This window comes from Gallus gallus, chromosome 19, assembly GCF_016699485.2.
Source record: "Gallus gallus isolate bGalGal1 chromosome 19, bGalGal1.mat.broiler.GRCg7b, whole genome shotgun sequence".
NCBI lineage: Eukaryota > Metazoa > Chordata > Aves > Galliformes > Phasianidae > Gallus > Gallus gallus.
The window spans coordinates 260,719-276,718 of record NC_052550.1 but is presented as its reverse complement, the minus strand read 5'-3'; the positions used below and the strand labels follow the sequence as shown (position 1 = coordinate 276,718).

Below are 16,000 nucleotides of genomic sequence, written 5' to 3'. Positions count from 1 at the left end.
TACAGTTGCCCTCTCACTTGACCAGGCGCCCAGTTCTGTCCGCAGCTGGGAGCCCCGGCTCCTCAGTGAGGGACGGACGCGCCGTTCCGGCAGCTGGGAGCTCCTCGGCCGGGCGCCCGCGCGTAGGTGAGGTCTCCACCCTTCTGCCGGTCCAGCCTTTTAGGCTTCATTCTCCCGCGGCCCCACCGGGCTTGAGGGCAGGGCCACTGACGGCGCGAGGACCGAGCACCAGGGCTGCTCCCGCTACTGGCGCCACCACCGCCCGCTCAGCGTCCAAACCGCCGGCCCGACGCGCCCTGCTTTCCAACTCAGAGCTCCGCGAGCGGCGGCTAGCAGGCCAATCGGCACCCGGCGCGGTGTGATGACGCACGGCGCGGCGACCGCCCCCGGGCCGCTGTGCGAGCGGCGGCGGAGCCGGGCCTGAGCGAGCTGCTGCGGCGCGGGCCGCGCTGCCCGTCGTTGGCCGACGCGCTGGAGGGCCTGCGGGACGCGGAGCCTTACTACCGGCACCTGCACCGTCCCGTGGCGGGGCACTGCAGGGCTTGAGACGTGCATCGTTCTCGCTGCCCGAGCTTGATGCAGAGTACTGGCACTGGAAACCTGGCTGTGAGGAAATGGGGGGCAGGAGGAAGTTCAGGGGGAGATGCCAAGCTCCTTTGGGTGTCATTCGGAGCCACTGGGTGCCTGCTCAAGTAGTTTGGTGACTCGAGATCTGCAGGGTGTCCCTGAAACCCATCGGGTGCCCCTCCAGTGCTGGTGAGCTCATTACAGAAATTAAGCTGAGAGGCAGTGCAGGCTGCAGCAACTGTGTACTGGCTGTTTGTGATCCTGAGGGCTTGGCAAAGAGCAGTCAGTCCCTCCAACTGCAGAAAAGTGCAGCTGTCCAGCTCTTTCAAAAGAATCAGGGGGAGAGGTCCCCTGGAAACTGGTCCTTAAAGAAATAGGAATCAAACAGAGCCAACAACTCTAAGGACATCTCTGGGAGAATGCAAGAACTCTGTCCCCACGAAGAGGCAGGAAGCCAGCAAGGCTGAGCAAGGAACAGCTGGTCAAAGCAAGGGAGGCGGACAAGCAGGGGGCAGGGAGGGGGGAGTGAGCACACTGAAAAGAAATGAAACAGAATGAGGTATAGTGGAGATGAATGAGGCAGAGTGGTGCGAAGTCATAGGGAATGCAATGAAATGAAATGGATGGGAGCGGAATGCGATGAAAAGAGGTGGAGTAGAGTCGAGTGAAAAAGAACAGAGTGAAAGGGAATGCAATAAAATAGGGTGGCGTGCTGCTGGAATGTACAGTTCTATAAAGGAACTCTAAATTTCCATTGCATACCTACTATCACTGCTTCTTCCAGGAGCTTCACCCAAAAACTGGCTTAAGAACATTCTCTTACCCTTGAATTAGGATCCTGATGAGTCTTCTGTGCATGTAATACTGTGAGGGTCTTCATATGTGTGTGGTCTGCATGGCCGGCCGTACCTACCCTTCAGCTGCTCCAGATGATTATTTGGGGATGACCCTACATACCCAGTACCATACATTCCAAATTGCCACAAACATCAACTAATCAGCAAACATTTCTGGCCAGACATAAACGGGCTGCTTGGTGGTTCTATGCCATGGCCATCTTCCCGCCACAAGCTGTGGTAGCCTCTGCTGGATGGCAAGGATCAGCATCAGCTAATGATACTGCAGCAGCGCTGAATTTAACACATCAAGCTAGCAGATTGATTAGCTGGAGATTACAACAAACACAGAAAATTGTACCATTGAAGCACATGGAATTCGACATAGTGATTGCTGCCCAGGAGGGTACCGGTGCAATCATTAACAGGTACTGTTGTGTATACAGCCCTGAGGCCTTCAAAAATGGAACTCGTACGATGACACAGACGAAGACCCAAATTATTCACACTCTCACTATTATTCACCTCACAATTATTATTATTATTCACAATTATTATTATAATTCACCTCACAATTATGACACCCAAAGGAGCTTGGCATCTCCCCCTGAACTTCCTCCTGCCCCCCATTTCCTCACAGCCAGGTTTCCAGTGCCAGTACTCTGCATCAAGCTCGGGCAGCGAGAATGACGCACGTCTCAAGCCCTGCAGTGCAGCACTGTCATCCCCTTGGGGATGCCCAGCCCTCTGGAACCACCATGGCACAGGCGAGCCTGCTGCCACCCCGTAGCTGCAGTTGGATTCCCCACCGCAGCCGTGTGCCACATCACACAGAGCCCCTAAGCATGGCAAAACTGCAGCGTTTTCAAAGGAGCTTCTGTCTGGAGACAATGCCACCACGAGGCCAAAGTCCCCACAGGCCAGGTGCCACGGACACCGCTGGGACACTGAGTGGTCGGTGGCAGCATCAGTAGCTCAAGGGGACGCAGCCCTGGTGACACGGTCACAAGAATGCTGTCAGTGACAACCACAACCCTCAAGTCCGGTGGGATCCAAAGGGAGAATGAAGCCATATAAAGGCTGGACCGTCTTGCAGCAAGGGTGGAGACCTCACCTACGAGTGGATGCACTGCATAGGAGCTCCCAGCTGCCAGGAACAGGCTCTCCAGAACCTCACTGCAACTGGGGCTCCCCAGCGACCACAGATCTGGGCGATGGTAAAGTGTGAGGGCAACTGGTAATGTATATTCCTTAATTACTGTACTTAACCTTACACAGTAACTGTTAGGTGCATTGTCTTGTTCTGTGTTATTCTTGCTGTATCGTTTCGCTTATTATCGCATTCCTTTAAACTTAAGATGCACTTCTTTGAATGCTGCCTGCAACCTTTGTGCTGACGCTGTCCACTGGCAAAACACCAGCAAAGCCGCCCCTCACCCGCTCCCAGCCGCTGCAGCCATGAGAGCTTCCTGTGACACGCCTGGCAGCGGCATTCGGGCCTCATCATCCTCCTCCTCAATCGCCAATGTGCACCCCCGGAACCTTCAGCGCCCCTGTGGAGCATTACACTGAGAGATTCTGCTATAAAGAAGTGAATCAGCTTCCCTGCATTGCCCGAAACACCTGAACTGAATAGCAGAGGGATGTTCCTATTTGGTTAAACCAAACACAACGGCCACGTACACGGCAGAAGGGGCAGAAGGGATTCTAGTAGTGTGCACAAGCAATACACTGCAGAGAAATGAACTACTGCTTACCCACTGCCTGGCGGCACACGGGGCTCAGACAGAATGGGAAATGGATTTGGGTGATGAATATGGTTAGCTATTAGCTGCCAGGTAGCTGTGATTCATACCAGCTGCAACTGAATCACGCTGACAGCTGGAAAAGGACGTTTGAATATTAACAGCGTTGTCAGTTATACAGCACTGATTTCAACTGCTTTGCTGGTTTTCTTTATTTTTTTATTTTTTTTAATTTCATTTCGTTTAAATGAATGCTCACAGAATTGTAAGACACCAAATAAAATGTACTCGTAGCTTATAGGAGTAGTTCCACGTTTACAAAAGGTGTTGACATTCACTGCCCTTCACCTATGGGTTTTTGCACTGCTACAAGCTTGTGCAAGACGAACCTAGAAAGAAAGAGAAATTCATCAACAGGCAAAGAGATTATAACCCACAGCCGCTTCCGATTTCCACCTGAAGCAGAAGACACCTTTAGTTTCGATTCAGTTTTTCAAAATGCTGACAACAGTTATTTTTCTACAAGTGTGAAGTTTTATCCCTCCTTCCCTTCCCAGTTCATGCTGCTTCTTCACCAGTGGTAGAAGCTAAGATACAAGACTTGAAATGAGAAGCTTCTGCTACAGCTCAGTAGCTCAACAGTTACGGACAACAATTAAGGACAGAGACAAGGCTGCATTATAGCTTCAGGTCTCGAACAAAAAAAAAAAAAAAAAAAAAAAGAAAGAAAAGAAAAGAAAAAAAGAAAGAAAGAAAGAAACAGACTTACAGATAGCTTCTTCATAATGCCTCGTGCCTCCGGATTGAGATGAAGAAGATTCTTCTTGGTCAGATCACTTGCTGTTAAACGAATGCTCTGTAACAAGCCAAACACCAACAGATCTCAGGTTTGCCGGTTGTTTAGCAGCTAGAAGCAGCAAAAATAAAACTCCATGCACATTAGGAGACCACATACGTGCCAAGAACCACATCCAGCTTGACCAGCTCATCTCATACCTGCCCTTGGTGTACCAACACACTGCCGTGAGCAGAAGGTACTTTCAGCATTACTTAAAAGCCCAGCAAAGCAACAGTCTGCATTCTGCTTAGATCAGAGCCAACAGCTCCCGCTTCTGACTCATAATTTCTTCAGCGTCTTTTTAAGCAACATTTACCTCCCGATAAACTGCGGTGGCACAAGTAAGCGGGCGAGAACGAACGTACAGGAGTCCCTTGAAACTGATTAGGCCCCCACGAAGGTACAGGCTCCCCTTGCTGCACGGATTTTACAGGCTCAAGTTTGATTTTACCTCCCCTCCTCCAACAGGAACGGTAATGAAGACATCATTGCCATCAGCAAGGGGGCTGCCGTTAGCAGAGATGGTGTAAACACGTTCATTTACTGCGGGTGTGCGCAAACCCGGCGTCTTGAAAACTCTGGAAAAAGCAACAGGTAAGGAATTTTATTGCAATTGCTTAAAGCACTTGGACAAAAAGTCTTCCATTGCACGTTCAAAGCGCTGCTGGAAAATATTCTGCATATAGACAACTGAGATATAGGGAGTAAGCAGCAAGGCACTCCTCTGTGTAAGCAGTTAACAGAGAAATGCAACAGAATACAAACCTCGAATCAAACCTGGGCGTGACGATGGAGGCGCCTCCTCGAGCACAGAGATCAAGATTTCTGCCGGTAGCTGGAGTGATAAAGCTGCTTTTGCTTGATCTGCTTAAAAGGAAGCATGTAAGTAGAGCCCTGCTCTCAGAAGAATAATTTTAACAGATACGTAAGCACTGTCTTACCAAAGGCTCAGATGAGACAACCCAAGGTTCTCACAGATCGCCCTACAGCACAGCATGCCTACATCATCCAGCCTGCTAGGCCACGTGCCATCCCATTCAGCAGCTGTGTTAGCACTGCGCCTTTACTCTCTGTTTCTGAAATCCTGCCACAAAACTCATTGCCGTTACCTTTTACTCACGCGTTTCACTCTTGCTGAAGGAGCTCTTCTGCTCCTGGACACTGGTGCTTTCTTAGTGGACGTCCTCACCTGAAACACATTAGCTGCCAAGTCAGTCATTTCCTTCTCCCGTGACAGCCGAGTCCGCACTGAGCAAATGCTCCCATACAAAACGCTTGGCTCAGCAGGCTCCTTCCTGCAGCGCGAGAGCCTGAAACAAGCCACTGGACAAATCTCTGAGTATTACCTCCCCCATTTGAGTATTATTCTCACATCTCTTCCCCAAAGTTCAGCTGTAGAACTTCCGGAGGATAACGGACCTCGTTAACTTCTACTCTGACTCGGGACGGCTCACGTGTTTACTGTTGCCCACAGCAAAATTCATAAAATAGAAAATCAAAAAGCATTATTGGTAAATAATTTCAACGTGGCCCAGACTGTTCTGCTCTAGGGAATATCACTCCCTACATACAGCAGCACTGAATACACCCACTCAGATGAGAAGGAGGAGACTCTCATGTGCAGAAGTACAACAGGAATAAACGCAGAGGTAACTCGCAGCACAGTCACTTTGCTCGCCATAAGTAACAGCACTACCTGCCAGTGAAAGCCAGCTTCCAGCGTCACCGGAACGCTCAGGAAACAACAGCTTTTTCAAAGTCACCCTTACGGCATCCTGCACAGCTGTCCCACCACAGGCATCAGCATCGCCTCACTACATAGTTTATATCCTGGGAACAAAAGCCATCACAAAGAGCTGCAACTCACCTTTCCGTTTCTTGGATTAGTACTTGCAGCTGCTTGCTCCAGCAGAAGCTGGCTATCGTGTTTCGCTTTCTTTGCTGGAGGAAGCAAAGGAACCTCTGCTGCTTCTTCAGTAGCTTCAATACCCTGTTTAGATTTTTCTACGAAAAGGAGGAAGCATCGTTCAAGTTGACAGAAAAAAAAAAACAACCCTACCGTGACATAACTGACCATTAGCTAAGGTAAGGAAATATACTACAAGCTTCTTTTGGCAACAGTTTGCTTCTAAAATCTGAATTCTGACGACAACAGTAAAGAGAACACGGCTGTGAATTATTCAGAATGCTTTAATTAAAGCACGTAAAAGTACTTCAGGTTGCAGGAGTAAAGGGAGAATTACGTCCCCGTCTTTAAATGTAGCAAAGGCTGTAGCTAAGAACCAAATCAGTATTCACAGAATGTTAACTACTGACCTTTTGTGACGATTTTTAAAGGAGTCTGGATAAGTTCTGCTGTTAGCTTGTTTATTTCTGTTATTCCCAAGTCTGCCTAGGATTAAGAAGTCATAATATTGTCAGGATGATCAGTAGCGTGAGTTTGCGATAAGTCAAAGTTGCAGGCAAAGTCTTTATAACCATTCACAGCAAAAATATCTTTACGTTCCTCTGTTGTACTCAAACGAGGTCCTTCCACATTACTCTGGACATAATAGATCTCGGCGCCCTTCAGCGGCAGCATGCCTTGCTGGGCAGCTGCAAGCACGCTTCACCTACTCCCTGCTGCTCCACCCCACAGCAATGCTTTAGCTTACTGAAAGGTGCATGCTCTTCCAGAGACCTAGGAGCAAACCCCCACAGCACAGGGCTCTGCAAAACAACTCCAGGGGAGCAGAGCAACCTTATAGACAGTGGGAGAGAAGGGCTGGTGCGTTAGGCAACGGTGATCTCCTGCGTGTGATGATGGAGCAGCCAAGAGTGCAATCATATCGTGTTTAGGGTTTTTTTTTGTTTGTTTGTTTTGTGACCATCCCTGAAGAATGTTAAAATGCTAAGAGGATTGCAAGGGGCATACAGGCAAAGGCCGCCCAGAGCATGCCCACCCCTGGAGGCTGTACATATAGGAAAGCCCTAAAAGCACAGCTGGGACACCCGTCTGGTGGCAAGGTTTGAGCCTCAGAAGTTACTTCAAAGTCCCGAGGGTGCTAATGCTTTCATTCCCTCCACTGCCTTCTTCCCAGGGAATCTGTCAATGGGCAGAGAGATGTTTTCACGGGTTCCCTCCTCCCACCCTTCTCCTTTTCTCCCCCTCAAAGTTTCTGGAACGTTCAAACCAACAGAATCCCGTTGTTCACATTGTCCGTGAAATTAAGCAGGCCTGGCAAGTCAGGCAAGGAGCAGCGCGAGCACGCAAGCCCTGCGGGGGACACCACAGGATCTCCTCCTGCTAAGTCTTAACGCAGCAGCTGCGTGCGTAACCCGCGCTATCGCAGCAGCGCTCCTCTCCTGCGGATACACAAAGCCTTCGGCTCGTCCTCCTACACGAACACACAAGGCAAGAGGGAAAGGTTCCCATTTGTGCTGGATACCTACCGTCACCGCCTCCTCCACGACTTTCTGGCTTCCCCCTTTAGCTACAAAGAAGATATTTCCTTTGGAAGCGTCACTCCGGCACGTCGCCGGGACAGCTCCCGCAACACACGCAGGTGCGCCGTAACGCCGCCGCAGCAGCGGGCAGCGCACAGCAGGCGTTCCGGCGGCGAGCGAGCGGCCCCGGGCAGAGGGGGCGGCGCACCCGCCCGCGCCCACCCGCGTCCTGCTCGCGCGAGCCCCGCGCGCCGCGTCCCACCGCTCCTCAGCGACGGCCTCCGAGCGCCGCTTCAGGGGAAGCCCGCCCGCCCGCCCGCGCCCGCGCCCGCGCCCCCCGCCGGTACCGAAGAACTCCAGCCAGTTCATCTCGCGGAGCGCCGCGGGCAGCCGGAGGAGCTCCACGTCGTACAGGTTCTCCATCTCCTTGACCAGGCGCTCCCCGTTCGTCCGCAGCTGCTCGACCCGGCTCCTCACTGCGGGGACGGACGCGGCGTCGGACGCGGCTCGGGCCCGGGCCTCGGCGCGCCCGCCCGCGGCCTACCCTCCCGGTCGAAGTCCTTCAGGAAGGCGCTCAGCTTCCTGCCGCGCGCGCCCGCGGCCGCCTTCCTGCGGGCAGGAGCCATGAGGGCCGAGGAACGGCGCGAGCGCACCGAGCCCCGCTCCTGCTCCCGCACGGCGCCACAGCACCGCCCGCGCCGCGTTCAACCGCCGCCCGACGCGCGCCTGCTGTCCAATCAGAGCTCCGCGAGCGGCGGCGCAGCCAATCGGCACCCGGCGCGGTGTGATGACGCACGGCGCGGCGACCGCCCCCGGGCCGCTGTGCGAGCGGCGGCGGAGCCGGGCCTGAGCGAGCTGCTGCGGCGCGGGCCGCGCTGCCCGTCGTTGGCCGACGCGCTGGAGGGCCTGCGGGACGCGGAGCCTTACTACCGGCACCTGCACCGTCCCGTGGCGGGGCACTGCAGGGCTTGAGACGTGCATCGTTCTCGCTGCCCGAGCTTGATGCAGAGTACTGGCACTGGAAACCTGGCTGTGAGGAAATGGGGGGCAGGAGGAAGTTCAGGGGGAGATGCCAAGCTCCTTTGGGTGTCATTCGGAGCCACTGGGTGCCTGCTCAAGTAGTTTGGTGACTCGAGATCTGCAGGGTGTCCCTGAAACCCATCGGGTGCCCCTCCAGTGCTGGTGAGCTCATTACAGAAATTAAGCTGAGAGGCAGTGCAGGCTGCAGCAACTGTGTACTGGCTGTTTGTGATCCTGAGGGCTTGGCAAAGAGCAGTCAGTCCCTCCAACTGCAGAAAAGTGCAGCTGTCCAGCTCTTTCAAAAGAATCAGGGGGAGAGGTCCCCTGGAAACTGGTCCTTAAAGAAATAGGAATCAAACAGAGCCAACAACTCTAAGGACATCTCTGGGAGAATGCAAGAACTCTGTCCCCACGAAGAGGCAGGAAGCCAGCAAGGCTGAGCAAGGAACAGCTGGTCAAAGCAAGGGAGGCGGACAAGCAGGGGGCAGGGAGGGGGGAGTGAGCACACTGAAAAGAAATGAAACAGAATGAGGTATAGTGGAGATGAATGAGGCAGAGTGGTGCGAAGTCATAGGGAATGCAATGAAATGAAATGGATGGGAGCGGAATGCGATGAAAAGAGGTGGAGTAGAGTCGAGTGAAAAAGAACAGAGTGAAAGGGAATGCAATAAAATAGGGTGGCGTGCTGCTGGAATGTACAGTTCTATAAAGGAACTCTAAATTTCCATTGCATACCTACTATCACTGCTTCTTCCAGGAGCTTCACCCAAAAACTGGCTTAAGAACATTCTCTTACCCTTGAATTAGGATCCTGATGAGTCTTCTGTGCATGTAATACTGTGAGGGTCTTCATATGTGTGTGGTCTGCATGGCCGGCCGTACCTACCCTTCAGCTGCTCCAGATGATTATTTGGGGATGACCCTACATACCCAGTACCATACATTCCAAATTGCCACAAACATCAACTAATCAGCAAACATTTCTGGCCAGACATAAACGGGCTGCTTGGTGGTTCTATGCCATGGCCATCTTCCCGCCACAAGCTGTGGTAGCCTCTGCTGGATGGCAAGGATCAGCATCAGCTAATGATACTGCAGCAGCGCTGAATTTAACACATCAAGCTAGCAGATTGATTAGCTGGAGATTACAACAAACACAGAAAATTGTACCATTGAAGCACATGGAATTCGACATAGTGATTGCTGCCCAGGAGGGTACCGGTGCAATCATTAACAGGTACTGTTGTGTATACAGCCCTGAGGCCTTCAAAAATGGAACTCGTACGATGACACAGACGAAGACCCAAATTATTCACACTCTCACTATTATTCACCTCACAATTATTATTATTATTCACAATTATTATTATAATTCACCTCACAATTATGACACCCAAAGGAGCTTGGCATCTCCCCCTGAACTTCCTCCTGCCCCCCATTTCCTCACAGCCAGGTTTCCAGTGCCAGTACTCTGCATCAAGCTCGGGCAGCGAGAATGACGCACGTCTCAAGCCCTGCAGTGCAGCACTGTCATCCCCTTGGGGATGCCCAGCCCTCTGGAACCACCATGGCACAGGCGAGCCTGCTGCCACCCCGTAGCTGCAGTTGGATTCCCCACCGCAGCCGTGTGCCACATCACACAGAGCCCCTAAGCATGGCAAAACTGCAGCGTTTTCAAAGGAGCTTCTGTCTGGAGACAATGCCACCACGAGGCCAAAGTCCCCACAGGCCAGGTGCCACGGACACCGCTGGGACACTGAGTGGTCGGTGGCAGCATCAGTAGCTCAAGGGGACGCAGCCCTGGTGACACGGTCACAAGAATGCTGTCAGTGACAACCACAACCCTCAAGTCCGGTGGGATCCAAAGGGAGAATGAAGCCATATAAAGGCTGGACCGTCTTGCAGCAAGGGTGGAGACCTCACCTACGAGTGGATGCACTGCATAGGAGCTCCCAGCTGCCAGGAACAGGCTCTCCAGAACCTCACTGCAACTGGGGCTCCCCAGCGACCACAGATCTGGGCGATGGTAAAGTGTGAGGGCAACTGGTAATGTATATTCCTTAATTACTGTACTTAACCTTACACAGTAACTGTTAGGTGCATTGTCTTGTTCTGTGTTATTCTTGCTGTATCGTTTCGCTTATTATCGCATTCCTTTAAACTTAAGATGCACTTCTTTGAATGCTGCCTGCAACCTTTGTGCTGACGCTGTCCACTGGCAAAACACCAGCAAAGCCGCCCCTCACCCGCTCCCAGCCGCTGCAGCCATGAGAGCTTCCTGTGACACGCCTGGCAGCGGCATTCGGGCCTCATCATCCTCCTCCTCAATCGCCAATGTGCACCCCCGGAACCTTCAGCGCCCCTGTGGAGCATTACACTGAGAGATTCTGCTATAAAGAAGTGAATCAGCTTCCCTGCATTGCCCGAAACACCTGAACTGAATAGCAGAGGGATGTTCCTATTTGGTTAAACCAAACACAACGGCCACGTACACGGCAGAAGGGGCAGAAGGGATTCTAGTAGTGTGCACAAGCAATACACTGCAGAGAAATGAACTACTGCTTACCCACTGCCTGGCGGCACACGGGGCTCAGACAGAATGGGAAATGGATTTGGGTGATGAATATGGTTAGCTATTAGCTGCCAGGTAGCTGTGATTCATACCAGCTGCAACTGAATCACGCTGACAGCTGGAAAAGGACGTTTGAATATTAACAGCGTTGTCAGTTATACAGCACTGATTTCAACTGCTTTGCTGGTTTTCTTTATTTTTTTATTTTTTTTAATTTCATTTCGTTTAAATGAATGCTCACAGAATTGTAAGACACCAAATAAAATGTACTCGTAGCTTATAGGAGTAGTTCCACGTTTACAAAAGGTGTTGACATTCACTGCCCTTCACCTATGGGTTTTTGCACTGCTACAAGCTTGTGCAAGACGAACCTAGAAAGAAAGAGAAATTCATCAACAGGCAAAGAGATTATAACCCACAGCCGCTTCCGATTTCCACCTGAAGCAGAAGACACCTTTAGTTTCGATTCAGTTTTTCAAAATGCTGACAACAGTTATTTTTCTACAAGTGTGAAGTTTTATCCCTCCTTCCCTTCCCAGTTCATGCTGCTTCTTCACCAGTGGTAGAAGCTAAGATACAAGACTTGAAATGAGAAGCTTCTGCTACAGCTCAGTAGCTCAACAGTTACGGACAACAATTAAGGACAGAGACAAGGCTGCATTATAGCTTCAGGTCTCGAACAAAAAAAAAAAAAAAAAAAAAAAAGAAAGAAAAGAAAAGAAAAAAAGAAAGAAAGAAAGAAACAGACTTACAGATAGCTTCTTCATAATGCCTCGTGCCTCCGGATTGAGATGAAGAAGATTCTTCTTGGTCAGATCACTTGCTGTTAAACGAATGCTCTGTAACAAGCCAAACACCAACAGATCTCAGGTTTGCCGGTTGTTTAGCAGCTAGAAGCAGCAAAAATAAAACTCCATGCACATTAGGAGACCACATACGTGCCAAGAACCACATCCAGCTTGACCAGCTCATCTCATACCTGCCCTTGGTGTACCAACACACTGCCGTGAGCAGAAGGTACTTTCAGCATTACTTAAAAGCCCAGCAAAGCAACAGTCTGCATTCTGCTTAGATCAGAGCCAACAGCTCCCGCTTCTGACTCATAATTTCTTCAGCGTCTTTTTAAGCAACATTTACCTCCCGATAAACTGCGGTGGCACAAGTAAGCGGGCGAGAACGAACGTACAGGAGTCCCTTGAAACTGATTAGGCCCCCACGAAGGTACAGGCTCCCCTTGCTGCACGGATTTTACAGGCTCAAGTTTGATTTTACCTCCCCTCCTCCAACAGGAACGGTAATGAAGACATCATTGCCATCAGCAAGGGGGCTGCCGTTAGCAGAGATGGTGTAAACACGTTCATTTACTGCGGGTGTGCGCAAACCCGGCGTCTTGAAAACTCTGGAAAAAGCAACAGGTAAGGAATTTTATTGCAATTGCTTAAAGCACTTGGACAAAAAGTCTTCCATTGCACGTTCAAAGCGCTGCTGGAAAATATTCTGCATATAGACAACTGAGATATAGGGAGTAAGCAGCAAGGCACTCCTCTGTGTAAGCAGTTAACAGAGAAATGCAACAGAATACAAACCTCGAATCAAACCTGGGCGTGACGATGGAGGCGCCTCCTCGAGCACAGAGATCAAGATTTCTGCCGGTAGCTGGAGTGATAAAGCTGCTTTTGCTTGATCTGCTTAAAAGGAAGCATGTAAGTAGAGCCCTGCTCTCAGAAGAATAATTTTAACAGATACGTAAGCACTGTCTTACCAAAGGCTCAGATGAGACAACCCAAGGTTCTCACAGATCGCCCTACAGCACAGCATGCCTACATCATCCAGCCTGCTAGGCCACGTGCCATCCCATTCAGCAGCTGTGTTAGCACTGCGCCTTTACTCTCTGTTTCTGAAATCCTGCCACAAAACTCATTGCCGTTACCTTTTACTCACGCGTTTCACTCTTGCTGAAGGAGCTCTTCTGCTCCTGGACACTGGTGCTTTCTTAGTGGACGTCCTCACCTGAAACACATTAGCTGCCAAGTCAGTCATTTCCTTCTCCCGTGACAGCCGAGTCCGCACTGAGCAAATGCTCCCATACAAAACGCTTGGCTCAGCAGGCTCCTTCCTGCAGCGCGAGAGCCTGAAACAAGCCACTGGACAAATCTCTGAGTATTACCTCCCCCATTTGAGTATTATTCTCACATCTCTTCCCCAAAGTTCAGCTGTAGAACTTCCGGAGGATAACGGACCTCGTTAACTTCTACTCTGACTCGGGACGGCTCACGTGTTTACTGTTGCCCACAGCAAAATTCATAAAATAGAAAATCAAAAAGCATTATTGGTAAATAATTTCAACGTGGCCCAGACTGTTCTGCTCTAGGGAATATCACTCCCTACATACAGCAGCACTGAATACACCCACTCAGATGAGAAGGAGGAGACTCTCATGTGCAGAAGTACAACAGGAATAAACGCAGAGGTAACTCGCAGCACAGTCACTTTGCTCGCCATAAGTAACAGCACTACCTGCCAGTGAAAGCCAGCTTCCAGCGTCACCGGAACGCTCAGGAAACAACAGCTTTTTCAAAGTCACCCTTACGGCATCCTGCACAGCTGTCCCACCACAGGCATCAGCATCGCCTCACTACATAGTTTATATCCTGGGAACAAAAGCCATCACAAAGAGCTGCAACTCACCTTTCCGTTTCTTGGATTAGTACTTGCAGCTGCTTGCTCCAGCAGAAGCTGGCTATCGTGTTTCGCTTTCTTTGCTGGAGGAAGCAAAGGAACCTCTGCTGCTTCTTCAGTAGCTTCAATACCCTGTTTAGATTTTTCTACGAAAAGGAGGAAGCATCGTTCAAGTTGACAGAAAAAAAAAAACAACCCTACCGTGACATAACTGACCATTAGCTAAGGTAAGGAAATATACTACAAGCTTCTTTTGGCAACAGTTTGCTTCTAAAATCTGAATTCTGACGACAACAGTAAAGAGAACACGGCTGTGAATTATTCAGAATGCTTTAATTAAAGCACGTAAAAGTACTTCAGGTTGCAGGAGTAAAGGGAGAATTACGTCCCCGTCTTTAAATGTAGCAAAGGCTGTAGCTAAGAACCAAATCAGTATTCACAGAATGTTAACTACTGACCTTTTGTGACGATTTTTAAAGGAGTCTGGATAAGTTCTGCTGTTAGCTTGTTTATTTCTGTTATTCCCAAGTCTGCCTAGGATTAAGAAGTCATAATATTGTCAGGATGATCAGTAGCGTGAGTTTGCGATAAGTCAAAGTTGCAGGCAAAGTCTTTATAACCATTCACAGCAAAAATATCTTTACGTTCCTCTGTTGTACTCAAACGAGGTCCTTCCACATTACTCTGGACATAATAGATCTCGGCGCCCTTCAGCGGCAGCATGCCTTGCTGGGCAGCTGCAAGCACGCTTCACCTACTCCCTGCTGCTCCACCCCACAGCAATGCTTTAGCTTACTGAAAGGTGCATGCTCTTCCAGAGACCTAGGAGCAAACCCCCACAGCACAGGGCTCTGCAAAACAACTCCAGGGGAGCAGAGCAACCTTATAGACAGTGGGAGAGAAGGGCTGGTGCGTTAGGCAACGGTGATCTCTGCGTGTGATGATGGAGCAGCCAAGAGTGCAATCATATCGTGTTTAGGGTTTTTTTTTGTTTGTTTGTTTTGTGACCATCCCTGAAGAATGTTAAAATGCTAAGAGGATTGCAAGGGGCATACAGGCAAAGGCCGCCCAGAGCATGCCCACCCCTGGAGGCTGTACATATAGGAAAGCCCTAAAAGCACAGCTGGGACACCCGTCTGGTGGCAAGGTTTGAGCCTCAGAAGTTACTTCAAAGTCCCGAGGGTGCTAATGCTTTCATTCCCTCCACTGCCTTCTTCCCAGGGAATCTGTCAATGGGCAGAGAGATGTTTTCACGGGTTCCCTCCTCCCACCCTTCTCCTTTTCTCCCCCTCAAAGTTTCTGGAACGTTCAAACCAACAGAATCCCGTTGTTCACATTGTCCGTGAAATTAAGCAGGCCTGGCAAGTCAGGCAAGGAGCAGCGCGAGCACGCAAGCCCTGCGGGGGACACCACAGGATCTCCTCCTGCTAAGTCTTAACGCAGCAGCTGCGTGCGTAACCCGCGCTATCGCAGCAGCGCTCCTCTCCTGCGGATACACAAAGCCTTCGGCTCGCCTCCTACACGAACACACAAGGCAAGAGGGAAAGGTTCCCATTTGTGCTGGATACCTACCGTCACCGCCTCCTCCACGACTTTCTGGCTTCCCCCTTTAGCTACAAAGAAGATATTTCCTTTGGAAGCGTCACTCCGGCACGTCGCCGGGACAGCTCCCGCAACACACGCAGGTGCGCCGTAACGCCGCCGCAGCAGCGGGCAGCGCACAGCAGGCGTTCCGGCGGCGAGCGAGCGGCCCCGGGCAGAGGGGGCGGCGCACCCGCCCGCGCCCACCCGCGTCCTGCTCGCGCGAGCCCCGCGCGCCGCGTCCCACCGCTCCTCAGCGACGGCCTCCGAGCGCCGCTTCAGGGGAAGCCCGCCCCGCCCGCGCCCGCGCCCGCGCCCCCCGCCGGTACCGAAGAACTCCAGCCAGTTCATCTCGCGGAGCGCCGCGGGCAGCCGGAGGAGCTCCACGTCGTACAGGTTCTCCATCTCCTTGACCAGGCGCTCCCCGTTCGTCCGCAGCTGCTCGACCCGGCTCCTCACTGCGGGGACGGACGCGGCGTCGGACGCGGCTCGGGCCCGGGCCTCGGCGCGCCCGCCCGCGGCCTACCCTCCCGGTCGAAGTCCTTCAGGAAGGCGCTCAGCTTCCTGCCGCGCGCGCCCGCGGCCGCCTTCCTGCGGGCAGGAGCCATGAGGGCCGAGGAACGGCGCGAGCGCACCGAGCCCCGCTCCTGCTCCCGCACGGCGCCACAGCACCGCCCGCGCCGCGTTCAACCGCCGCCCGACGCGCGCCTGCTGTCCAATCAGAGCTCCGCGAGCG

At 51.7% G+C, this 16,000-nt stretch overlaps 2 protein-coding genes and 2 long non-coding RNA genes across 8 annotated transcripts; 2 read left to right on the top strand and 2 right to left on the bottom strand.

Moving 5' to 3' along the window:
• The first annotated feature begins 388 nt into the window (after positions 1-388).
• Positions 389-3,446, top strand: LOC121107241. The gene is made up of 2 exons (XR_005840966.2): positions 389-2,640; positions 2,762-3,446. It is a non-coding gene; the product is annotated as an uncharacterized LOC121107241 (long non-coding RNA).
• LOC121107213 (borealin) lies at positions 3,351-8,107 on the bottom strand. Of its 3 annotated transcripts, none has more exons than XR_005840951.2 (10): positions 7,957-8,107; positions 7,760-7,888; positions 7,419-7,459; positions 6,303-6,378; positions 5,854-5,990; positions 5,096-5,175; positions 4,752-4,850; positions 4,303-4,564; positions 3,918-4,004; positions 3,351-3,537 (listed from the first exon to the last, which is right to left on the bottom strand). XR_005840951.2 is itself a non-coding variant. In XM_040650248.2 (10 exons), the coding sequence occupies exons 1-10, from the start codon at positions 8,036-8,038 to the stop codon at positions 3,493-3,495; spliced, it is 903 nt and encodes a 300-aa protein (XP_040506182.1). In that variant the 5' UTR covers positions 8,039-8,107; the 3' UTR covers positions 3,351-3,492. The 3 variants fall into 3 exon arrangements, 2 of the variants coding, with proteins under 2 accessions (XP_040506182.1, XP_046758425.1); XM_040650248.2 differs by having other exon boundaries at positions 4,438-4,564; XM_046902469.1 differs by having other exon boundaries at positions 4,438-4,564; positions 4,764-4,850.
• Positions 8,108-8,226: 119 nt separating this feature from the next.
• Positions 8,227-11,284, top strand: LOC121107238. Its single transcript, XR_006931809.1, has 2 exons — positions 8,227-10,458; positions 10,600-11,284. It is a non-coding gene; the product is annotated as an uncharacterized LOC121107238 (long non-coding RNA).
• LOC121106546 (borealin) lies at positions 11,189-15,941 on the bottom strand. Of its 3 annotated transcripts, none has more exons than XR_005840950.2 (10): positions 15,791-15,941; positions 15,594-15,722; positions 15,256-15,296; positions 14,142-14,217; positions 13,693-13,829; positions 12,935-13,014; positions 12,591-12,689; positions 12,142-12,403; positions 11,757-11,843; positions 11,189-11,375 (listed from the first exon to the last, which is right to left on the bottom strand). XR_005840950.2 is itself a non-coding variant. In XM_040650247.2 (10 exons), exons 1-10 carry the CDS (start codon positions 15,870-15,872, stop codon positions 11,331-11,333), a joined length of 903 nt encoding a protein of 300 aa, XP_040506181.1. In that variant the 5' UTR covers positions 15,873-15,941; the 3' UTR covers positions 11,189-11,330. The 3 variants fall into 3 exon arrangements, 2 of the variants coding, with proteins under 2 accessions (XP_040506181.1, XP_046758426.1); XM_040650247.2 differs by having other exon boundaries at positions 12,277-12,403; XM_046902470.1 differs by having other exon boundaries at positions 12,277-12,403; positions 12,603-12,689.
• Positions 15,942-16,000: the final 59 nt, after the last annotated feature.

Coding starts and splice junctions, on each gene's coding strand:
- LOC121107213 (XM_040650248.2), bottom strand. CDS start 8,038: ATGGCTCCTGCCCGCAGGAAGGCGGCCGCGGGCGCGCGCGGCAGGAAG. Junction 7,460..7,759: donor GAACTGGCTGGAGTTCTTCG/GTACCGGCGGGG, acceptor TCTTCTTTGTAG/CTAAAGGGGGAAGCCAGAAA. Junction 5,176..5,853: donor CTAATCCAAGAAACGGAAAG/GTGAGTTGCAGC, acceptor AATGTGTTTCAG/GTGAGGACGTCCACTAAGAA.
- LOC121106546 (XM_040650247.2), bottom strand. CDS start 15,872: ATGGCTCCTGCCCGCAGGAAGGCGGCCGCGGGCGCGCGCGGCAGGAAG. Junction 13,830..14,141: donor TTTAAAAATCGTCACAAAAG/GTCAGTAGTTAA, acceptor TCCTTTTCGTAG/AAAAATCTAAACAGGGTATT. Junction 11,844..12,276: donor TTCCTGTTGGAGGAGGGGAG/GTAAAATCAAAC, acceptor GGCTTGTTACAG/AGCATTCGTTTAACAGCAAG.